The sequence below is a fragment of the Thamnophis sirtalis genome, unplaced genomic scaffold, assembly GCF_051295495.1.
Source record: "Thamnophis sirtalis isolate CommonGarterSnake01/CBP01778 unplaced genomic scaffold, rThaSir2_p1.2 scaffold_3, whole genome shotgun sequence".
NCBI classification, from domain to species: Eukaryota; Metazoa; Chordata; class Lepidosauria; order Squamata; family Natricidae; genus Thamnophis; species Thamnophis sirtalis.
The window spans coordinates 72,720,982-72,746,167 of NW_028261383.1; the positions used below are offsets into that span (position 1 = coordinate 72,720,982).

The 25,186-nt window shown below is 37.2% G+C and overlaps 1 protein-coding gene across 3 annotated transcripts; it reads left to right on the top strand.

Moving 5' to 3' along the window:
* Nucleotides 1-2,982: 2,982 nt before the first annotated feature.
* Nucleotides 2,983-24,770, top strand: ATRIP (ATR interacting protein). Of its 3 annotated transcripts, none has more exons than XM_087709136.1 (15): nt 2,984-3,217; nt 4,429-4,561; nt 4,848-5,267; nt 5,965-6,053; nt 7,684-7,854; nt 10,068-10,180; nt 10,522-10,679; nt 12,943-13,014; nt 14,275-14,404; nt 15,245-15,952; nt 16,489-16,637; nt 17,597-17,688; nt 18,187-18,270; nt 19,629-19,881; nt 23,953-24,770. In XM_087709136.1, exons 3-15 carry the CDS (start codon nt 4,865-4,867, stop codon nt 24,018-24,020), a joined length of 2,490 nt encoding a protein of 829 aa, XP_087565262.1. In that variant the 5' UTR covers nt 2,984-3,217; nt 4,429-4,561; nt 4,848-4,864; the 3' UTR covers nt 24,021-24,770. The 3 variants fall into 3 exon arrangements, with proteins under 3 accessions (XP_087565264.1, XP_087565262.1, XP_087565263.1); XM_087709137.1 differs by lacking the exon at nt 2,984-3,217 and adding an exon at nt 3,225-3,625; XM_087709138.1 differs by lacking the exon at nt 19,629-19,881 and having other exon boundaries at nt 2,983-3,217.
* The last annotated feature ends 416 nt before the right edge of the window (nt 24,771-25,186 follow it).

Below are 25,186 nucleotides of genomic sequence, written 5' to 3' on the forward strand. Positions count from 1 at the left end.
GCCTGGTTGAGCACAAGCTTTTCCACATTTTGTTTAGATGTTTGAATAGCAGCATAGCAGTACATTCATGGCCTAAGAAGTATTAGTATTTCCTATCATTGCTGCTAGAGAGTTAATTATATGATGTCTTTGTTTCTTACTGCATATTCACACTAGATCTAGACAGTTACTGCCGGTATCTCTTGTCCTTGATTAAGATATAGGACTACAGAGAGAGTTCAGCAATTCTTTTTTAGGCATTTAACTACAAGGAATTAAGTGGGTTTTTGTTAATGCATATGAGGTATGTATTCAAGGACTATATTTTGTCGATATTAGGCAAGTTTTCCAAATAAATGTTTTTGGTTATGTCTGGGAAAGCAATCTTTAGAACAGTGGCTATATTTGGAAAATTTAAAACATGAACCCACTCGCAAAATGACTGCCATAGAAAGCCACAGGTTTTTTTTTACAGAATGACTGCCATGGTGCTGATTGCTAATTATAGAACATCAGTTTACTAGAAAACAAAGTGATGACAATGCTCACCACCTCCACATCTTATTTCCTATTTTTTCTTTTTTAGATATATATTTTTTTTGAGATCTATGTGGTGGCTTAGACATATTGAAAATAAACAAGATTGATGGTCAGGTAGGTAATACGATGTAGACAACTTCACTTGATCTCAAAAAAATAAGTAGATTTTTAGCCATGCTACTTAATATTTAAATAGCGGACTGGACATGCAGGTATATATGTGAGGAAATTTTTTAAAATGGAAAGAGCCAAATATCCTGTATTGTTGCCAAGAAAATTATAAGAATGTATGAATGCATGAAGTCACAGTAGAGTTTAACAAGAAAGACTTTTAACTTTACCTAGAGATTTATTCTTTTTGTATAGTATGCTATTTCTCCATTGTTTATCTTTTCTAATCTTTTTTTAAAAGCAGTTAAGATATACCAAGCTTAGTGCACACTATATGGGCTCATTAGTATCAGAGATATAATGTTATTTACCTTGCATAGACCATAATATTTTATGAAAAACTGCCATTTAGAGTAGCAAGAGAATAGAAAAGAGAGCTATCCTTAAATAACTTTCTCCTCTAATTTCAGATAACCTGAAAGTGACATAATCCATAGTATGATAACTGTCCAGTAATAAACCTTGTATACCTCAGATGGAGGATAGATTGGAAAATGATTACACTACAGGTTTTGAACGAACTATATTTGCATAATATACTCAACCACAGTCTATCCAATCATTTTGAATATGTTGCGCAATATCTCACTTTGCAATTAGATTATTGTTCCTAGTGTTGTGTGCATCCAGAAAAATCGGTTAAATAAAACAAGATTCAGTTAACTATGGACAGGTGTATTATATGAATATAACTTCACCATACCTGTTTGTTTTATGCAAATAAAGAGAGCATACGGATGTTTTCATGGATCCTGATAAATCTGAGGATTTAATATAGCAATAGCAGTTATATACCGCTTCATAGGGCTTTCAGCCCTCTCTAAGCGGTTTACAGAGTCAGCATATTGCCCCCACAGTCTGGGTCCTCATTTTACCCACCTCGGAAGGATGGAAGGCTGAGTCAACCCTGAGCCGGTGAGATTTGAACCGCCGAACTGCAGCTAACAGTCAGTTGAAGTGGCTGCAGTACTGCACTCTAACCACTGCGCCACCTCGGCTCTTACTTTTGTTTCTCAGTGGGATAGCACAGAGAAAGGTGGTAACCAAATTGGTGATCCTCCTAGACTTTCAGTTATTGCTTGAGGCGTATCTATGAACAGGCGGCCTTATCTTACATGCCAATTCCTATATCAGTAGGCTCTACTTATTGTCACTCTTGCTTTGGTCACTCCCATCCAAATTGCAGTGTGCTTTATATAGGCTGACCTTGAAGACAATTTGGAAGTTGCAGTGGTGTGAGTAGTTATGGATGTGTATTGGTATATTAGTTTTATTTGAACTCCCAGTGGTCTTTTAAGTGCTATTCAAGGTGTTAATTGTCATCTAAAAACTCTTTGTGGCATAGAGGTTATCTAAGAATGCCTGTCTGCAACCATTTCTGTTCATCATCCTACGAGATCTGATAGGGTGGGGTCCAGGTTCTCTCTGTTAAACATTTTCTTTTCTGTCACCAGGCCTGTCCTAGATCTCACCATGCTGGCTTTTCATAAGACATTGAGGACTTTGTTCTTGCCTGAGCATTTGGGTTAGGCTATTGGATAAATCTTGTTGTTTATGGTTGTATGTTGTTGAAGGCATGCTCTGAGTGTGGTATGTTGTTTCAAATTTTTAGAAATTATTTCTTATTGATTTCTTAAATTGACCATTAGTTATTTACAATCCTATTGAGTGAGGTCCAAAGCAATTTAAAGAATATATGGTCGTCTTTTTAATGGATATTAAAAAAAAAAACCATGGGAATTTCTGACTGTGGCTGGTAGTTTATCATTTATTTTCTTCATTAATTGAACATCTTTTGCGGTGCTGTGATATGACTTTATTGCAGCATTAGTTTAAATTGGAAGCTGCTATGTAAACACAGAAGATACATAGCAATCAAATTGTATTTCTACTTTAATGCCCTTTTCAGATCTGAAGAACCATTGACTGTGAGGGCTGCTCCTTTTCACTTGATTGTGGGAGGCGGAAATGTATTGGCTGAAACCTAAAAGTCCTGGATTTCGACATACACCCTTAGGAGAATTTGTTATTTTTACCGCGCTAGCCAGAAAGTGATGAAGTAAATCATAAATAATAAGGAAGACAGCCTGTTCGGAAATAATCCCCCGCACACACACACAAATAAACCCTGGCCCAACTCCCCCTCCTCCCTTCTTCCCTTCTTCGGTGTTTCATATTTTGACGCTGCCGCGACTTTTCCGAAAAGCCGATCAGATCTTAAGGGCGCCGGGGCTGTCATTGGTGGGAAGTCAGCTAGCGACTGGTCGGCGGGGGTTGGGGGCGTGATCGATATATTACCCGCCCTGTTTGGGGGACGCTCGGAAAGCATATTCCTCACCACCATCCCACCCCTTTTCTCGCAGTGCTGTTCGACGGAGTTTGGCTGCCGGGCTTTCTTATGACCAAATTGCGGAACGACTGAGGAGGAGACGAGACGAGACGGAAGGACAGACCTTGACGGAGAGGATGCGGCATTGTAGGAGAACAGGAAGCCGTTTCCGCGCTGGGGCCGGAAGCGTGGCGCTCGGTACGCTTTCTCAGAGGCACCCCGGGGAATTCCTGCTTGCTCCCTGCTTTTAATGCCTTTAGATAGTGGAGGAGGTAACCCCTCTTTTCTCCCCAAGCCGCTTCTCGCTTCTTTGAGATAAGAAAAACCGAATATGCACCTTAGATATCCGAAATTATGAAGTGAAAAAATGGTAGATGTCTGTGATGATAAACGCAGCAATAAACTTGGTGGATGTGGGATTCACGCCGCTGTGGCTCTCTTATGATTCAATCAGGCATAAGAACCTGGAAAACGTCGTGATAAATCGGGCTTAAGTTAACGATCAGTTAGTTATTTGTAAATATACTTTTCAGGCAAATTTTGTTATAGCTTAGGGTGGTTTTTACATAGATAAAACCTTCAAGATAGAAGAAGAAACATGACAAGGTGAGTTTTAGTATAAATGTAATTATTATTAAGTTTTCATAACTGGAAAGTTAAAGCCAACATATAATTTGAGTAACAGAGAGTCTAGGTTGGCATCTGGTTAAATAATGTGTTACATGTGAAAATAATTCTCCTGTATCATCTTTTAAAAGCATTCTTACTCTACAGTGAATACTATTGAACTTGGGATTATTTCTCAATAAAAATGTGTAGCATTGAGTTATGAAGTGCTTAAGCATCTTTTTGGCTCTTGCCTATTTACTAGACCAGCCTTTCTCAACCTTTTCCGAATATTTAAATCTCAGTGAACCCCCACCCCCCCAAGTGCATAAACATTATACTTACAGTGCCCAGAATTCAGAACTATTTTTTAAAAAAATCATGATTGCTCATGGAATATCTATAGCCACGATGGTGAACCTTTGGCACGCGTGCCAGAAATGGCATGCCCAGCCATCTCTCTGGGCACGCCAGCTGTTGCCCTTTGCTCTTCTGGGTTCCGGTACTCACATGCAGGCTGGCCGGTTGGTCTTCACACACAGGGGAGCACCAGAAATCGGAAGATCAGCTCCCTGGCGTGCAAGCACATGCCGGAAACCAGAAGATCAGCTTTCCAGTGTGCACCGGGGAACTGCTCTTCCGGTTTTTGGTGCTCCTCCATGTGTGTTCTTGTGCTCCCGTTCCAAAAAGATTTGCCAACACTGATTAAGAGACTTCTCATGAAATCCTAGGGTTTCACAAAACCCTCAGTTGAGAAAAGGTTGTTGTAATATGTATTATTAAATCCAAATTCTTTATTTTAGGAACCGCTGCTCTAAGAAGTTTATGTAATCAAATTTTACAGCTTTTCTCTGGAATATAAATGGCTTAAAGTGCAATCCTGTGGATATCTATTCCAAAATAAGCTCTTCTGAGTTCAGTTGGATTTATTCCCAGGTAAACATGCATAGGATTGTTGTCTGAATATAATTATGTTTAAATTCTTGATTTTTTTCTTCCATTGTTTTTATGGGTTGGACAAATCATTGGGCCTTCCAGTAAACTTGAAGTTTTTATTTGATGCATGTGGTAAAGATGCATGCATTGATTTTCAAATAATCAGATCCTAGAAAATAGGTGAATGAGATCCTAATATAGTTTGTTTGTGTTGCTCTGCTGATCTCTTATGTTTCTTCATTATTAACATTTGGTTGAACTCTTTACTTATTTTTCTATTTGCCAGGCCTTTGTTAATAGAAAATGTCAGTGAATAACTTCTTTGGAAATAAGAAGAGAAACAGCTCCATATTATATGATGTTGATCAGACAAAAATTACTTCACCTCTCCAGAGATCTATAAGCCATAATAATATTGGAAATCATGGTGAAGGCTTACCACCAAACAAGCGTTACAAAAGTGTTGTTTCATCCAAATGTAAAGAAACGGAAGATCCATTTGGGGATAATGATGATTTTACAGTAGATGACTTGAAGGAGATAGACATTATTTCTTCCCAGGCATTGACACTAGATGTTTCTTCAGAAACAAATTTGTTGAAAACGGAGCAAAATGCTCAGTTGCCTGTTTTTCCGAATAGCATCAATCAATTCAAAACACCTGATCAATGGAATATTACTCTAACAACTGAAACAAAACCATTTGGTATGTACACAATAAATACAGAAATCAGTAAGAGGCAGTTAAAAAAAAACTTGTCCGTATAACTAGATAGGATGGAATTGCTTGCTATTAAAATTATCTTCCATTTTCCTAGCGAGAAGATATAACCATGGTAAAACTTATGATTATCTGCTTTTGCCTATTTGTCTTTGGTTTAAAATTAAAGTTGTTAAATTAAAAAACCTCAATATTTATAAAGACGGCATAGTTATAAGACTCTGTTAGCCACATGTAACTGCCTATTACCACTCTGAGACCATATTGCTGAATTGTGATAGTTAAATAACCAGAATTTGACACTGATTTTTTAATTCAAACTTGAGATCATAGTGGAAACATTTAACTGCTCTGATTCCCATTCCAAATCAGATCAGAATGACCTTTTCTCATTCCAGCTGCAAAGTTTATAGGGGTTATTAGAATGGGATGGGAGTTGGAAGTTCTTGAGAAACACAATGTTTCCAGGTCCCTGATTTTAACTCTTCTGAAAAAAACATCTGAAATTGAGTCTAAAATAGCACTGGGGATTTGGGAGATTTTTTTTAAAGATTCACTTTCAAGTAGTTTGTAAGTTTTCCATTCCTTTTTCCACCCTTAAGAAACAAAAGTAAAAAAATGGACTAAAAATTTATCTAGCCCTTTACTAAAATCACACTACTAGATTAATTTCTATCTACAGAAAACAGCATACCGGTAGAAGAAATGAAACTTAAAGAAATATTTAAACTTGAAACACTCCAAGCACAATACAAGGAGGCCATGAAAAAGGTGAGATGCAACTTGTTCATGCTTTTTGGAATGTAACCAGGAATTAAATTCTAGTCCTGAAACTTTTTGAATCAGCTTCTTTGTATTTTTGACCATGTTACATACATGTTATTCAGGAGAAAGCTTCATAACATTCAGTGGCACTTGAGCTAATTGTATAGAATTGTAACCTAGACATAACAGAAACTGAAGCATGTATAGTTTTAAAATGATTGCATAGTTAAAAAGGGACAATTAGATAAGAAAATTATATATATGTGTGTGTTTACAAATATTCAAACATATATGTAATTTATGAGTGATTGAAAATGTGCTGATTTAATGAACAGCAGAGCGGCCATGTACTCATACAAACCGTATTACCGTATTTTTTGCAATGTAAGACCCCCCAAAAAGTGAGAGGAAATGTCTTTGTGTCTTATGGAATGAATATTGCGTCACAGACAGGGCTGTAATTGCAGCCGGTTGGTGCAGTAGTGATGACAGGCAGCAGCGGCAAACAGCCGCCTATTGGTAGTTGGATTGGCCTCCCAGAATACCGCTGATTGCAATGAGTGACAGGAAGCGGCAATCTCTGCTACCTGGAACAACTGATCGGAGGGATTCTGGGAGGCCGATCCAACTGCTGATCAGTGAGCAGTGATAATCAGGGAATGCTGGTGAAGGTCCAGCATTCCCTGGTGGAGGCAGCAGACAGAGGAGGAAGCAATACCACCATTTCTGGTCAGCCAGCCTGCTGATTGGCAGGGCTACTGGAGGCTGGGATCCAGCTGTCAGTCAGCTAACAGGTGGTGGGTGCAGTGAAGCGCAGCTTGGACGAACCACATGCTGGGGCTGGGAGGCAGAGGCAGATTTTTTGTTTTCTTGTTTTCTGCCCCAAAAGCTAGGTGTGTCTTATCGTCCGGAGCATCTTATGGAGCAAAAAATACAGTATATATCTGTGATGCAATATGGATTTTTAAAATCCTTATTGGTTTTTGTCCAAAATAATAATTATTCAAAAGGAAGTAAATTTATTAGGACAAATATTGTTAATATAAGGAAGACTAGATTTTATGCCTCAACAATTGCCAACATTTGCCAACTTTCTGGGCTTGAAAGCTAACCATGATTGGGCCTGGTTAAATATTTGGATAGCAGAACTCCAAGGAGTTTCAGGGCTATTTAGAGTTATAGTTTCATAAATAAAAAAAGCTGGTTGCCATCTGTGAAATAAAATAGCATAACTTCAATATGTTTGAAAAAAAGAGTAGTTTTAGAAAGAATTTTTAATGCTGTTATTTGACTAAACATTGATAATTAAAACTATTGTTTTTCTATTTTAATCTTATGGCTAAAGTAGTCATAATTGCATTTCTTGAATTGATCTCAACCTTTTATAATTATTTGCAAATACCCAAATTCATCTGAATTGATACAAAATATTGAAGCTATCTGTATGATATCTTTGTCAGAATGTATTATTGTATAATAATACATTAATCAGAGCTAATGTCTAATTGTTTTCATTGCATGAAAAACAACTCAATTTACAATTAAGTTATTTTTCTATTAGGATTTTGAAAAAAATTAACATTTCATCTGCAAATAGTTTAATTACATTGGTTTTTAAATTCTTGTGAATTTGCAGTTGAAAGAAATGCAGGATGAAATCCTTATTAAAAATGGAGAAATAAAAATTTTGCGGGATTCAATGCAGCAGATGGAATCTACTGTGGAGGATCAGCGGAAATCATACATATTACTGGAAAGAGAAAAGACTCAGTATTTAAATGAAAAAGAAAAGGAATTCTCCAAAAAGGTACCATTCAATAAATGACCAATATAAACTGCATTAAGAAGTCCTTTGTTGAAACTTCTTTTTTTCTTTTTTGGAATGACTTTTAATCATAGATGCTTTTTTAGTCATACATATTTTATTGCTGAAAATAATCAGCCAAAATAATCTTACTGGCCCATTTGCCGATGAGCAATGGCATGCAAACTATTTTTTCCAATGTTGTAAAAGGACAAATGAAAACCAGTGTAGAGGATAAAAAACATTAGGTCAGAATTGTTGTGATCCTGAATGGTGGCCTTGAACCTCTCTCATCCCTAGGAAGAAGGCAAGGGTAAACCATTTTTAAAATCTTGCCAAGAAAACTGCAGGGACTTTTATAGACAGTTTCCAAGAGTCAAGAGTAACTCAAGGATACATTGGGGGGAAAAATGTGTGCAAGTGGCAAACTGTTTGATGTTCTGTTTCCACTCTGGCTGATCTTATTTCTTCACTTATTTATTGAAAGCAGCCCTTCAGTTGAAAGGGGGGGGGGGGATTATTCTGCTGAAGGATTAGGGCCTGGCATTGAGCACCAGCCAAAGTGGAAGCCTTATCTCATGTCTAGAAGGAATTTGGAACCATGTCTCTTGCTGGAATGCCTCTCGTCCATTCCAGACTAGCTCCTTTTGGTTTTGCTGACGTTAATGTTATTCCAAAGCTCTGCAAGGGGGATTTCAAAAGTCAGATTTGCTTCTCTGATGTCAGTGCTGCTGTTCAGTTTCAGACCCCCTAGAGGGAAATGTCATAAAGCCAAAAGTGCTCTGGGAGACTTCCAGCAGTCAGAGGAATGCAGGCTGATTATGTGTGTTTGGTTGTTGTTTTTCATAGCTAAGTAATATATTCACGCATCCTCCTTATGTATGTATGTATGTATGTATGTATGTATGTATGTATGTATGTATGTATGTATGTATGAAGTTAATTGCCCTGTATGGAATTCTAATAGTAAGGAAATATTTTTTAAAAACCTTTCTACATATGTAAATGTAAAATATAAGCCAAATGTCTTACTATACTTGTTAAGCTTTTGGTACATCTTATCTCAAGCATACTTGTTCCTCTTGGAGTTTAAAACAAGATGATTGTACAAGCACTCTGTACTATTACGCTGAAAATGAATAATTTCCACAATATTTTTAGCTAAATTGCTATAATAATTGCTTCTGCTGTCTCTCAACTACAACTACAACTCTCTTTTTTGTGCATGTGTGCGGAAAGAACAAAATATTTATGCTTTTAAGAGACAAACTTTTTATTATGTTTGTAAATACTACGTAGCATTTGCCTGGGAATACTAGTGTTTTCTCAGAATGGCAGAACATACCATATTTTTTGGAGTATAAGACGCTCCGAAGTATAAGACGCACCTAGATTTTGGGGAGGAAAACAAGGGAAAAATATCTCCCTCTGCCTCTCAGCAATTTACCTCCTTGCAACAAACAGTACAGACAATATACACTGTTTGTAGTGTTATATTTCAGACTATACTTATACAGATGCTGTTAAAATTGATGTGCTTTCTGGAAGTATAGTTATTCTCTGCTATTTAAAAGAATAGAACTTTTTAAAACAATAGCACTTGGCCTCTTCAGATCAAGCATTTATTTAAAAAAGCTTCTTCATTTTGTTAAGTAGTGTAGAATAATAATAAAGCAGTCTTTAAAAAATAAGTCTAATAATTTGAACATTCTATAGGCATTTATAGTCGTCGACTTACCTCCTTGCAGCAAACAGCCTGATTAGCACAAGGAAAAAAAATCTGTCTCCCAGCAATTTGCCAGGTGGAGCAAACAGCAAGTTTCACTTTCAAATTCCCACGATCATCAGCTGTTACAGGCTGCAGGGTTTGCTATAGCTTATTGAAGCCTCCGCAAGCCCCCGTTTGCTGCAAACAGGTAAATTGCTGGGAGGCAGAGGCCAAAGGGTGGGGGACGGTGGGTGGGTCGACATTCAGTGTATAAGACGCACCCAAATTTTCACCCTCTTTTAGGGGGGAAAGGTGCGTCTTATATTCCGAAAATACGGTACTTTAAAAAAATGTTTTGATGAAAAAGCCATTATCATTGATTTGGGGGTAACTGAATGGAGCAAAAGTATAAGTGAAAGTGAGGAAAGATTTGCAGGCATGTTTCATAGTTGCGTATTGTTTTTTGTGCTCAGTGGAATTTGAAATGTCTAATTCTTTGCTCTTTTAGTTACAGTCACTGCAATCTGAGCTACAGTTCAGAGATGCTGAAATGAATGAGCTGAGAACAAAGATTTTGAATTGTGAAAGGATTAAACCTGTGACCCCTGTTTCATATACCAGGTACAAAATAAGATGGAATTTGAAAATAATGAATTGCAGAACAGTTCTTTTACAAGCTATAGAACAGACACTATAATTGAACACATAGAATAAAACTCCTCAGAATTTATTTTTAGAGTTTGAATGCACAGGTTGCTGCTCTTATGCTTGGAGGATATGCCAATATGAAGAGATTGCCTTTTTATTTACTCTATTATGAATGCCCAAATTATTATTCAGATTCTTTCATTGGGAAATATAATTAATTATAAATGTTTAATTATATTTTTTGGGGGGGAAAACCTTTAAAGTTTCAAAATGAAATGCCTCTACGCAGTTAATTCAGACTTTTTACTTTTTAGTCCTAAGAAAAGCCCCTCGAACCGTATGAAAATTGAAAAATATACTCATGTTGAAAAAAAAAGTTACCCCACAGAAGAGTCTTTTGGATCTCAGATATTACCAATACCATCTTGCTCCAGGACTCAATCCCATGTCCAAACTCCTCAGCAAAATAGTGGTAGGTAGATTTTTGGTGAACTTTTATTTGATGGTGGTGAGGGTGGAACAGTAAATCTTAATTTAGCATTGCGTTTGTGGGTGATTGTAAGAAGTTTGAGAAAGAAATTGGAGGGGGGGAGAGACTGGAAGAGAGCACAGAAACCACCAAGAGAAAATGAGCAAGTTAGTAATTTATCTCATAAATAACAATTTAGCTGGAGAAAGAAATCAAAGTATAAACGTTTCAAATCATTAAGAGAATTCATCATAATTAACTGATGCAGTTGGGAAATTCCTCTTATGTATAGGGAAATTCCAAGATTCTATATTTACCCATTAGCAGAGGTGGGTTCCTACCAGTTCGCACCTATTTGTTAGAACCGGTTCCTCAAATCTACCGAACCAGTTAGAAGAGGTTCCACCAGTGGACCCGGAAAGCAGGCCACACCTACAGAAGAGGTTCCAAAATTTTTTGAAACCCACCACTGGTCCTTGGATATGATTATTCTACACTATCATCCTCATATTTATAAAACTCAGTGCCTCTGTGAAAGGTAAGGATGACTACTGCGTTTGTGGTGCAATCAGAACATTCCGTGTGTTGAAGTTGTTTTAATGCAAACCAAAGATGCCTTTTAAAAAACAAGTTTACATCATATTCTTATGCATGCCAGTGCTGTGTGTGAGGTAATTTAAGGTGGTTCTGACAAGTGTCGTCGGCATCTTCGTATCCGGTCACATGGGCGGTAAGCCACTCCCATCCGGTCACATGGGTGGCAAGCCACTCCCACAAAGGAGGCCACACCCACAGAGTAGGTTCGAACAATTTTTGAAACCCACCACTGCCCATTAGCAATATCTCACTGAAATCTATATAGTTCCTGCTCCTTTGTTCTTGCCCAGCTGTGTGGAGCTTGGTAGCTCTAATGCAGGGAACAAAATTCCTGTGGTATTCACATCATTTTATGGTATTTGTATAATGGTGTCATTATACAATTGATATAATTTGTGTAACAACAGCATTGGGGATGATATTGTAGCAATGCGGAAGGCCATTGTATTTTAAAGAGCTTAGTGTCGTATTTTGATTTCTCCTGCAGATTAAAAACATTCTAGAAGTTTAGAGCTCATTCTGAACAAACCTGTTTATTCTTCACTCTTGCTTGCTGAATAAAGGAAAAGGGGAGGGGGAAATTTTCACACAGCTGCAAAGCTTTCCTTATCTGGAAAGTTCATCATGCATTCATTCCCATCCTTGAGTTATGCACGCACCCACTCACAAATACTGAGTCAAAATTAGGTCTTGCTGTCTCATGGCCATGGAAGCAGGGCCACAAAGCCTTGGAGCTAGATTTTAATTTTAAAAATCGATTAAAACTCTGAGCCTCTGCACAGGTTTGAGTGCTCACCATGGGCACCCAGAGTCTTGGGATATCTCCATTGCTTGACAGGTGCAGTTGAAGGGAGATTATTTTGTTTGGTAGGTTATGCTTTCTTGAGTTTCTGGTTAAATTGCCTGCTACAGTTAAAGAATAAAGCTTGAAATCTCCTTACTGGTGTATTTATTGCCTCAAAGAACCAATTGTCTTAACACCTGCCCACTGCTGGATCTTGGCAAAATGGATGTACCCTCTGATTTAATGAGCAGTTAGGAATAGCAGACATTCTTTCCCTAGTTGGTCCATTAAATTAGTATTTTACTGTATATAACTTTTCCTCATTTAAGAAAATAGTAATTTTGCTGGATTTCAGTGAATAGGGTCAAGCTTAATCTGCATAGGCATTAAGGAAAGTTGTGAAGCAGTTACTGGTCTTTTTCTAAAAAGATTTCTGATGATAACTTCTGGGATTCCATGACTATGCAACTTGATTCTCCTAATTGCGGCCATTATATGGTTCTGAAATGCAGTACTGTGTTTCTCCCAAAATAAGACCGGGTCTTATATTAATGTTTGCTCCAAAAGATGGATTATGGCTTATTTTCTGGGAAATATGGCACTAAATGCGCCTCTCTGGCTAACAAATCTTAACAGGCTTATTTTGGGGGTAGGTCTTATGAGCATCCTAAAAATCATGCTAGGGCTTATTTTCTGGCTGGGTCTTATTTTCAGGGAAACAAGGTAGTTGCAGTGTTTTGCCCTGTTTATGTTATGAAATTGAAAATGCATTTCAAACCTGTATCAGTTAAGTCAATCCCAAAAACAGATTGCATTGTGCTAGAAGGGCAACATAGAATAGGCTAAAAACCAATACTGTTTGATTTATTGGATTTTTCTATCTAGACAGCAAAACAAATGTCCTCGTAACTGAGCCAGTGAAGCAAGAAAAAAGTTTCAGCTGTCCTCAGAGACCAGGTAAATTTAAATAAGAGATCTTGTGACTATTTATTTATTTACTACAATTAGAAACCTGTATGAATTAAAATCATAGGCTATTTTAATATTAATTTCAACTATACTATATGGAGGGAGATGGACGAGAGGGTTTGGGCAAATAAAGTAAAAAAAATCATGGTGGATCTGCTATCATTCTTTAATTTATTAATAAATGTACTATTGTATTTTTGTTCTGCAGTGGAAATGAATTTTTTCCAAAGTCAATAGTGAAGTGGAGACTATAAAAATTCTTTACTTTCATATTCTAGATTCTGAATACACTCTTTCCGAGAATGTTTTCTGCTTAGCACCTTACAAATTAAAGTATATAAAAAATAAGGAAAAGCAAGTTACTTTAACTTTAAGTGTAAACATGTTGAGCTTAATATTAGCATCAGCTGTTCTGACTATATTAACATATTTCTATTGATACACATTTTGAACTAAGTGGTTCAAGATTTTCCTAATTACCATATATGTAGGTTTTAGGATATTTTGGCATAATCATCTGTTAGTGTTGGTTAATAAATATCTGCTTGACTAATCCCTAATCAGCTTTCTAAAGGATGAAACCAGAAATTGGAAAAAAAAGTATTTTTTAATAAATTTGAATTTTCAGTTAGAACTAAACAACCCTAATTACATTTATGAGTTAGAGTAGTATTGCTGCTTTAACTTTAGCATTTTTCCAAGTCTTGCTTATATTATGTGAGGTAGTACTGAGTCCAGCTCAGGATTTTTCACTTGGCACCTTGTAAATGTTTCAGCTAACATCCAGAAAAGAAGTGTGGATGGTGTCTGAACCTGCTTCTTTTCATAAGCACTGCGCCCTCTTCTGAATGCAAGCTAATTGTATTTATTCTCACACACCAACCCAAATGCCACAACTTTAAATCATATGGAATTTCTTTACTCAGGGATAGTGAGCATCACTATAAAATGTACCAAATAAGTAAATGCAAAAGAAGAAAATACATTAACTTGGGCATACGATGGGGAGGAAGACAATATTTTGCTATAAGAATTTATATAATGATTAAATATAATAATGATTAAGTTTTTTACTTCCCCAAGCCAGGATTTTAATCAGGATTCTTGCATAAGACGTAGCAGCAATGTTTCTCACATAATGCAAAGTAACAATGCACCAAGCTAAAATTAAGCAAAGTATATTATTGTTAAATACCCTCTGTATCTTGCTTCAGTGTGTGTCTTCAGCCTTGGATTTATCTATTGTAGGTTCCCTTTTACTAAATGCACTAATGAAGCAGCCCCTTGTTCCAGGATCATCGTTAGGAATCTGCAACCTTCTTAGCAGCAACACTGAAGTTTGGTCTGGATCTGCTATGCAGTCTGCTTCTTTCAGTGTGTAGGTTTGCCATGTTCATCTTTTCTGAAACAGGAAGAAATCAGATTGCTGAAACAGATGGGTGGATATCTTGGGACAGGATTTTATCAGATGGAAGCGGCTTTACCTTTTCTCATTGTTTTTAGATAACTTGATTGGGTGAATCTAGGATGTAAGCCTGATCTTGCTCTACTGAGAATGTTAAACTTTTTTTTTTCTCTTTGGTGGAATTTTATTCTAGCATAGTAGTCAGGAACAGAACTTGAGGGATTTAATTACTCAAAGTAAATCTGAAGGGTTTGGGGTTTGGCTTTTTTTGACAAATATCCATTCATTTTTTGTCCTCTCTGCTGATTAAAGTGTGCCTCTAGTGGCATAACGTTTTATATATTTTCTATCTTTGCCCTATTGATGCTAACCATAGCATATTTACCAGACCTGCTGGTCCAGATGAATTGTAAGAAATCCTAATTCTTCCTAGTTAATTCTAATAGAAGATATAATTTGTATCCTTAATGTATCTTACAAATTAAAGACACACATTCTCTTTCTCTCTACCACCTCCTCCTCCTTCTCTTGCCTTATGCATCACCGGACATTGGCAATCATGTTGGTGACTCCCTCTTCACAAACAGCGACAACCATAATGCTTATGTGGAGACTAATTTACAGCACTTTCTGTATGAGAAAGAATATTAAATTAAGACAAACTCTCCTAACAGTATATTCTTAATTTCCTTTGCAAAAAGTGGCAGTAATGTCGTTGAGCCCATTTGCCTGGAGCATGATATGTGTTCTAGTTTCAGAAGATGCACAGAACATCACAAACGGTACTTACTTTACCCCCTCTTGTTTTCTTAGAGGACCTACACCAACATTCAGTAACAAGACTTCAAGCCCTCAGGAAGGTGAGATTTCATTGAGAACTACTCAAAAACTTGCCTTAACTGGATTGAATTTGATTGCTGCAGCTGGAAGCTCTCTGGAAGGACAACAAAACAGAAGAGACGTGCCCCATCTTAAGTGCTTTAAAATTCCTGGAGCAGTTCATCTTCTCCCCCTCCTGGAACTTCACATTGGTGCCTATATCCAAGTCCTCTTGTCAATGACGAAGATTGGGAGCATTTCTTCTGGAAATCAGTCTACTTGTTCCTCGAGGACATCTTCAGGTGCAGCTTCAAGCGCAGAGGAAGCTTTATCCACTCTTGAAGAATATGCACTCGTGTCACTGGGCATTCTTTACTATTTGGTGTTTTATAGCTGGGAAGTTATTAATTCCCTTCTGTCCCATGATACAAAAGCAGATGGTAATCCAGGAGCTACAGACATTTCTGAGAAGAATGAGAGTGTGGCTTGCAGTAAACAGGATACAGATAATCTTCAGGAAACCCTCCCAGAATTAGAGGTTGCCAGTTTGGACAAATCTCAGCATCCTTTGTTTAAAAAGCTACTACAAATCTTAACCTTGTGTGTAACATCAGCAGGATGCCAGAAGTGCCATATCGCAAATCAGTGCCTAAAGGTTTTGGTGAAATTAGCTGAAAAGTCAACAGTTGACTTATTAATAAGGTAAAAGCATAGCTTAAATTCAATCCCACTTTTATTTTTAAATAATTTTGTTTCATGGCATTCTCACATGACATAACTCATTTGATTAAAAATACGCAGGTTGATTGTTTTGTTCTGGGTTCTAAAACAGCCTCTCCCAATCTGGGCATCCTCCAGATGTGTGGCTTCAGCTCTACAAATTGGCAGCCAGTGCTATCCATTGCTGAGAACTTGGGGAATCAAAGCCATCACGTCTGGAGGTCACTCAGGCTGTTCTGTATCTTCTAAGCATTATTGCGAAATATTTGGAGCAAAGTTATGCTGACAGCACACCCAAGCTGAAGCACCTTGTGTGAGCCTAGGGGGGGGGGGGAGCTGATTTAAAGCAGGGCCAACAGGTATGGTGTGTGACCTACATGTCCTTATGAAGCATCTTTGGATCTGAAGTGCTTCAGGTCTGTTCTATTCTCTTCATGGTTAATTTTGATTGCTCAATATGAATCAACTGCTGGAAAAATCAGACACTGAATGGCATTTTCTTCTGTTTTTCTATAAAGCTTTCAGTGCTTGTTCAATAGCCAGTCACAGATCCTGCTTCGCTGCATATCTTCTGAAACTCCCTTGTTTGCTGTCCTTCTTACTGTTAGGATGTTAAGTTTGCTTGCTGAGCATCCGGAGCTGGCTGCTCGGTTCTGTTCACGTTCAGGTAAGGAAGAGAACATCTTAGCCATCCTACTGTGTTAATAAAACACTGAAAGTCCAGTTGCATCTTGATAAAACATCTTCGGAACAACCATGACCTGGATGACTAAGAATCTCCATAGACATCAACTAAATTCATAAGGCAAATGACCATTTTAAAATATGGTCCCAAAGTTTGGGTGTTGTTTGCTTGAGGATTTGTCTATTTCCCTGTTTATTTTAAAATCTTTTGATACTTAGCAAAATTTTGGGTCTCTGTGACTGGTGGAATGTATCATTCTGTGAAATAAAGTTAAATGTAAGTAAATGGCTAAAATCAGTTTGCAAGAAGAGAATATATACTTTGTCGCCAGGATTTATGTTTTAAATATTTTACTATATTCTTGGACATTTAGGCGTCTAAGCAAATTATCTTGCTTTCAGTCCATCTGGGAGAAAAACTGTGTGTAAAATCTAAAAGTGCTGAAGTGGTCATGTACTTATGACAGGACAGCCAAGATAGAGAGTTATAATTTCTGCCCAGATGGTTTACTGTGGTACAGGACCACTGGTGCAACCCAGCTCCTTTGCCCATAATATTTTTGAACAATTGACACATTCAAGTGGAGTGAGGAAGAAGAGGTTACAGATACAGTCAGATAGATGAAATTAGGGAAATTATGGCTGAAATGCTTATTTCAAAAGTGCTCTATATTAGGAGTAAGCAACCTAACCCTCAACAGTGGTAAGGATTAAGGGACTTGTTTCCAACACCAGGAGGGCATCCCTTTGAAGGTAATAACGTTTCCCTCTTCTGAGGGAAACACCTGGAGTCCATTTTGAAATGAATTTAAACCATAGTGTTTAATTTTTTGTCATATAGAAAATGAGGACCACACTGTATTCAAAAGAGCATGATAGTTTTTAAGACATTGCAGCACATAAATGATAATGTTGACAAGTTATACTTCATTCTTTTCACAGAAACTTGCCTACTTTTGGCATTATACATGTACATCACATCACGCCCTGATAAATTAGCATCTGAAGAGCTTTGGCTGCAGTTGGAACAAGAGGTAAAAGTATATTGCATGTTTAAAGGTTAATAAAAAGACAGTTCTTTGAACAGGAGAGATTAAATGCAGGATTTGAGCTTTTGATATAATCATATTATAAAAATACAAGTTTATCTTTATCTTGTCTTCCAACTGAAAACCATACATTTGTATCAGTTTCTAAGCTTCCAAAGATATCTGAGCTATGGTTCAGCTTTGGGGGTGGGATGGAATTAACTTTTTTTCTGAGCATGGCTGGAACCAAGTTTACGTAATAGGGAAATGTAATCAAAATACATTAGTTATGCTAGGATGAGGGGTTAAACTGAACTTAAAAGCCTGATGTTCAGGACAGTTACTTGAAAATCTTCCCTCCCTCTTTTTCTCCTGTTATTTCAAGCACATTTGTTTAGTAGGTTTGGGACCAGAGAGATGCAGACTTTTCCTTTATTTTGATACTACATGTTTTATCTTTTAAAATAACATTTTAAAAAGTATTTTGTGTTAATTTTTCCTTAGACGGTCCGTTTTCTGACCAAGTGTATGCAGTGTTGTAGATCTTCTGTTTTACTTGTGGGAATAGATTGCCAGTGCACTTCTGAGGTAAGCCACTGAAAATTCCATTTATGATCATAGTTTAATACTACTGTATTTTTCGGAGTATAAGACGCACCGGAGTATAATCCAAAAGGTTTTGAAGAGGCAAATTTAAAGTAGGTACGTAGATAGAGGGATAGAGAGGGAGAGAAAGAGAGAGAAATACAGTAGGTCGGTAGGGAGAGAGAGAGAGTAGTTAGGTAGGTAGGCAGGTAGGTAGGTAGGTGGGTAGGTAGATAAAAGGATAGAGAGAGAGAGAGAAATAGAGATAGAGAAATACAGTAGGTAGGTAGAGAGAGAGTGAGAGTAGGTAGATAGGGAGGGAGGGAGAGGGATAGAGAGAGGAGAAATAGAGAGAGAGATAAATACAGTAGGGAGGGAGAGTAGGTAGGCAGGTAAATAAAGGGAGAGAGAGAGGTAGAAATACAGTAGGGAGGGAGAAAGAGAGTAGGTAGGTAGCTAGATAGAGGGAGAAATACAGTAGGGAGGTAAGAAGAGAGAGAGTAGGTAGGTAGATAGAAAGGGAGAGAGGGAGAAATACAGTAGGGAGGTAGGGAGAGAGAGAGAGAGAGTAGGTAGGTAGGTAGATATTTCCAGGTGTATTTATCCATGTGCTGGAGAAGGAAATCACTGACAATCTGCAACACCTAACTTTGTTCCTGCTAGCACAGCACTTGATCAATGTAATTCTCATCAATCAGTTAAAGAGCTTTCCAAAAGAAAAAAAAAGGTATTTGCACTATGCAAACCTCCCCATTTTTCATAAAAACAGGCCCGTTTTTTTTCCAAATAAAAGGCATGAATAGCCTTGGGGGGGGGGCTTGCAGAGTGCTCCTGGGGTGATGGTGGCCCAAAAATGAGCAAAAACGGCCTGTTTTTTGTCAAAAAAAATGCATGCATAACCTTATAGAGGGCTACTGGGGGCGGGGGGGACAGCTTGTTTTTTGCTTATTTCTGCCCTCCCAGCCCCCAGGAGCTCTCTGAAAGGCTCCATAAGGCTATGCGTGGCCATTTTGGTTAAGGGGCGGGGCTTCAGGAGGCAAAAAATGCTGTATTCGATGTATAAGACGCACCCAGATTTTCAGCCTCTTTTTTGAGGAAAAAGGTACGTCTTATACTCCGAAAAATATGTTATATGCTTTTTTTTCACCTGAAAAAAACAACATGACTCCGGTGTTACCCGTTCAGTCTTACAGTCAGGATATATTGCTTAAGTATACTTTGTAATCTCCAAACCTTGGTCTTCTTATAACAAGAATCTCATATGTCTGTATTACAATGGTACTATTCCAAAAAGAGAGCAATTATAAATGTAACAGTACACACCCCAGTCTCTATGAGAACTGTATTCTGTTTTCTTGCAGGCAGTGAAAGCTCTGATAGTAATGTTACATAGACAATGGCTTTTGATCAGAAAAATGGAAGGAATCGTGTTCAATGGACATGAAAAGCAAATTGTACAGTTTTTGAGGGATGCTGTTTTGCTTCTGCATGGTCTCTCCCAGAAAGATAAATTTTTCCACGAACATTGCCTAGAAGTGCTCCACCAATATGATGGTGTCTTGTCTGGGGTGACAGCAGTCCTGAGAAAAGGGCAGCATTTAAAAGCTTGTGAAGGTGAGACTCCTTGCATTAAACACGTGACTACTAACATAGACAGTGATCTGCCACCTGCAAGTTCATGCAAATGCATTCTAACATTCATTCATTTTCTCTGTCATAATATAGCATAGAAGGGCAACTGAGGCAGAATTACGTTAACAAAACCTGTGCTATTTAGGTCCATTGTCATTGCTGCTTCTACAGTTTGTAACTGCATGGTTTGCTGTGTCATGGACATACATTATACTCATTTTCATTGAGTCATAGATTTGCATAAGAGCTGTTTTTTAACTAATCAGCTCTTGTCAATAGTGACAGGCATCAAATTATCAGAAACACTTTTCAAGGCCACATTCTTTCCCAGGACTAGTACTTCAAATACATTGAATGGAATGGAATATTATGAAGCAGTGTGAGACCAAGAATTATAAAGGATCTGTTTCATTGAACGTTTACTTTTCCTAAATTCCTGCGGAACACATTTTGTTTCCTACTAGTATGCTTGTGGCTTTTAAAAAAAGGTTCTGGCACCATTGTAATGGAGCCATTAGATGATCTTATTGTTTAGCACTCACTTGGCACTCTGCCCCTTTTGAATTTTTAAAATAGATGGGAAGTTTGACACCGTCTTCATTTTCAAGAATGCTTTCTTTGTAAGGAGCATTTTGCTTTTTGCCTCTTGCCTCTTGGTGCTTTGTGCCCTCACAGCCATTTTGGGAGGGCACCCACAACATCCTCTCTAAATTCCTGCAATCCTCCCAGGTAAAACAGACAGGAAACACGACCAGATGAGCTAATTCTACTTTATTGTAAGGCTATATTAAACCAGACAGGAAACGTGACCAGATGGTGAAATTCTGCTTTATTGTATAACTACCTAAACAGAGTTTGAAAGTATAGATCTCTCACCAACTCTTTTCACTTCCTGATCCATTAGGGCGGGACCTGCCTAAGTTTCCTTCCTTGACCGTGAAGCCACTGGGGGCTTCCACCCGCCTCTTGTCTGATCGTTTCCTTGGAAGGATGTCTTATCCTCATTCCTCAGGGTCATTCCCACATAGTATTGTAATTTCAGAAGTGTGCACTGGCTCCAAAGCAATGGGAATAGTTTAAAGATTATCCTAAAGTTACTTGGGTCAAACCATTACTTGTTAATACTGATTTTTTTTATTCAATACAGAGTTGAATCTCTTTGGAAGGAAATACTCTTTTATATGTGGCTGATAAAAGTCCCCCCTTATAGAATAGAATAGAATTCTTTATTGGTCAAGTGTGATTGGACACACAAGGAATTTGTCTTTGGTGCATGTGCTCTCAGTGTACATAAAAAAATACATTCATCAAGAATCATAAGGTACAACACTTAATGATAGTCATAGGGTACAAATAAGCAATCAGAAAACAATCAATATGAATATAAATTGTAAAGATACGGTACATTATAAAGTATTGTTGAGTTGTATGCATTCCTTGTTTGTAGACACACAAGTTTGCATTCTTCCAAATAAGATGATTGAATTATTTAGCTCAGTAATGGCCCTCTCAAACTCTTTTCTCTAGCCTTCAATTGCTGAAAATTGGTGACATTGTTTCTTCCCATTTTGAAGTGAGAAATGAAAAATGCTGTAGCTCAAATCTTAAGCAAGATTGCTATAATTAAAAAGCAAATTTCCCAAACTTCCTATTCAGTCTAGGATTCAGAATTTTTAAAAATCTTTTGAATCAAACACTTCCCTCACTAGTGTTCTTAACTGATAACCATCACTGCTGAGGCCCACCTTGGCTCCATGGAACTTCTCTTGCAGAATAAATCCTTACTTTGATTGGTAGCAAAGGAAGTAGATGTGAGCATATTAGTCAGAATCCTATAAGGGTTTCTAAAACAAGTAGATTTTATTAAACATCATAGAGATCCAGACAATAAGATGATATTCATAACTTCAGTCTTTCAAAAAAGGAAACAAGATTACTAGGTCTTTTTTTTTAGTTATCCTCATGAATTAGAATGCTTTTTAATGGAATAGTTTCATCCCCAGGTCTCTGCAGTATTATTGTTGTTGTAAAATTTACCCTTGTTTTTGAGTTAGATTGTGTATCCCACCAATCTTCCTTTCCAATATTACACCAGCTATTTTATAACTTGGGAGGGGAGTAACTCATATTTTTTTCCTGTTTTAGGAAAGCCACTTTTGTTGACTTGGAGAAGAAACTTACACTTTTAAATCCTTTTTGTACCTACTCAAAACATTGTGTCCTACACAAAAATTGACCTTAGGCAATTTTTCCTTGCCTACATTGACAAAAGTGTATTTCATAGATGTAACCTTTAAATCCCATTCCATTATTTACATATATCAGATTCATTAATTTCCAGAGTGGAAACTCATGGATCCACCCATTATGCATCCTCCTGACATACACTACAAACCTCTGTCCTCAAAAGTGTGGAATGCAATCCCTGATTCATCATATGTTGCCCACTTTTGATCTAAATTAGTGTTGTCTTGAGGCTGACCGCATGTCTCTTGGGGTTTTTAGCCTGCTATGGACTGAACTTGAACCCTACTTTTTTATAAGCAATATGCTCTTCTGCTAAGCTATGCATTTTCCTATCATTTGAATAATGGCTAAGCCGACTAGGAAGGTTTTGGAGATGATTCTCATATCTTCACTTTGTAAATAAAAGTGTCACAGATTGAATACAGAATTGTCTCTTAAACTTACAAATGATAAAAGGTGTTTTCGGCACGCTAGTATTTTCAGTGTGCAAAGATGCACATTTTGGGGTTCATTAGTTTTCACAAATATATATAATCAGGAGGGAACATGCAGCCTATTCAGTTCCCATCAAGAGGTCCATGACAATTCGCCACAGCCAACTCACCACAGCTAACTTGCCATGGCCAACTTGGCATAACCATCTCACCACAGGACATCTTGCTCCGGGACAATTGTTACACTAATATCAAAGAAAAGGTAGAATAGACTTATTAAAGGATGCAAAACGAGGGACAGAATGAAATGTAAATGGCAAAAATTAAAATAATTTTTATTTATTTTAAATAATTAAATATAATTGTAAAAATGGCCTGCAGCGAGTTATCCCATGGCAAGTTGGCTGTGGCAACTTATCCAATGGTGAGTTGACAGTGGTGAGTTGGTTGCAACAATTTGGCCAGGGCAAGTTGGCCATAGTGAGTTGGCCACAGCAATTTGGCTGTGGTATCTGGAATCCCTCCCCCCATCAAGCTAACCTGCATTCTAATTGAAAAGAATGGAGAGGGTAGCAATTCCAATTTCTTGAGGTCACCAAGTTGCCTACCTCAGCTTTACTAATCTTTCAGTTATTACTCTGCATGATGGACGGGAATTTGACTCTATTAAAATACTACTAAATTTACTGTATTTTTCGGAGTATAGGACGCACCTTAGTTTTGTGGGAAGAAAATAAGAAAAAAAAATCTGCCTCTGCCTACCAGCATCCATGGTATTCAGCTGACACATGGTAACAAGGTCAGCCAATGAATAGGCATAGCAACTAAGTCAGCCAATGAAGGCTATTTGGACTCTGAAATTTGCTGTGTGAGCAAGGAGGAGACAGGAATGAGCCTGACCTAGCACAGAACTGAAAGTGAAACTGCTTGTGTTTTGCTTGTATTTATTGCTACCTTGAAACCTGCTTTTGGTAATGTATATTATTATTATTTTGAATTCTGCTGAATCAGTTCCTGTGCTTTCTGAATGGGATTGCTGCTGCAAAACCTGACCAGCCAGGTCAGCTTCAGCACTTATTGCAGCCTGATTCAGCACAGCTGATTGGTGGGTGGATTGGACTGCGGGAATACCCCCAATCAGCTGTTCCAGGTTGCAGGGATTGCCACAGGCCATTGCTGCTCTATGCCTCACGGTTTTGGCCTCAAGGAGGAGGGGCTCCATTCGGTGTATAAGGCACACCCAAATTTTCACCCTCTTTTTTGGGGGGGAAGGTGTGTCTTATACTCCAAAAATACGGTAGATAATAGCAGTGTTGAATAAATATGGTTTTTTTTAAAAAAAATCTTATACGTTCTATGTTTGCTCTTTCAGAACTTGCACTGGATGAACTGTATCCTTTAGAGCCCGAAGTCAGTGACCAGGAAATGGATTGTAGATAATCATCTTTCAATAATGTATTTGTTTACTTTCCAGAAAAGGTTACTATTGAAATTGGATTCAATGTGCTTTTTAAAATTTACAATGTAATGCATAAAATATTTCAAATATTAATTACCAGAAACCATCACAATCCAAGCAATATATTACTTTTGTATTGAATAAATTCCCATAATGAAACTTACATTCCCAAAGAATATATTAAAAATGACATCTATAATATTATTCTCATTAAATCTCCAAGTAGAACTTGATGAATCTCATTTCTTTAGAAGATAATGCTTTATGAATTAGTAGAGATTGTGTCTTTTTTAATCAACAAGGACATTTTAACGTGTATTTCACTGGTCCAGTTAAAGAAAAATGCTCATGTTTTTGAAAATACAGTTTCATATCTGAAATTCTATACTGTATACCAATGGGTAAAACTGAAATAACTTGTCTTTATTTCTGAATAAATCTCTGTAAATACTATAAATGAAAGGCTAGAAGACCCAGATAATAAGTATTTGTAATCTATTGTTTACTATGAAAGGAATGGTAAAAGAAATAAATTCTGATTTTTTTTTCCTGTGATTAGAAATTACAGTTAACATTCTGTATTTTCTAGTGTCCATCCTTTTGGAGAATTGTAGTTCGTTTCTATTCTCCACAGGAAATTTGTAATCCTTAATTTAAGTGGGATTTGGATTCTGTGTATCAAATACCATATAGAAATAAAAGGGATCCTTAGAAGTCGGATGAAGTTAAAATGTGCTGTAGTAGCTTTACTCAAGAAGAATGGCTTATGTATCACAGTAATACAATCCCAGAATTTTAGCATTCACTTGTTAAATGAGAAAAGCACAACTTAATAATCAACAGTTTATTTTTATCCTAAGGTTAGTAACCAACATTTTTCATCCGTTTCCTCTGTTACATATCTAGTCTCAATGTGAGGAAATATACCCTATAATATTATTAATTAATAATAATATTAATTTTCAGAATCTCTTATTTTGTATTGTTGCAGTCTATTGTAAGAATTACATACTGTAGTTGAACATTAACACTTAATCTATGATATTGAAAAAGTAAACAGTATTAGACTGGATTAATATTTAGTGGGAAGTCATGAGACACCTTTAGGCTAAAGACAAGGAAGTTTTTAAAGAAAAAAATATAGGAA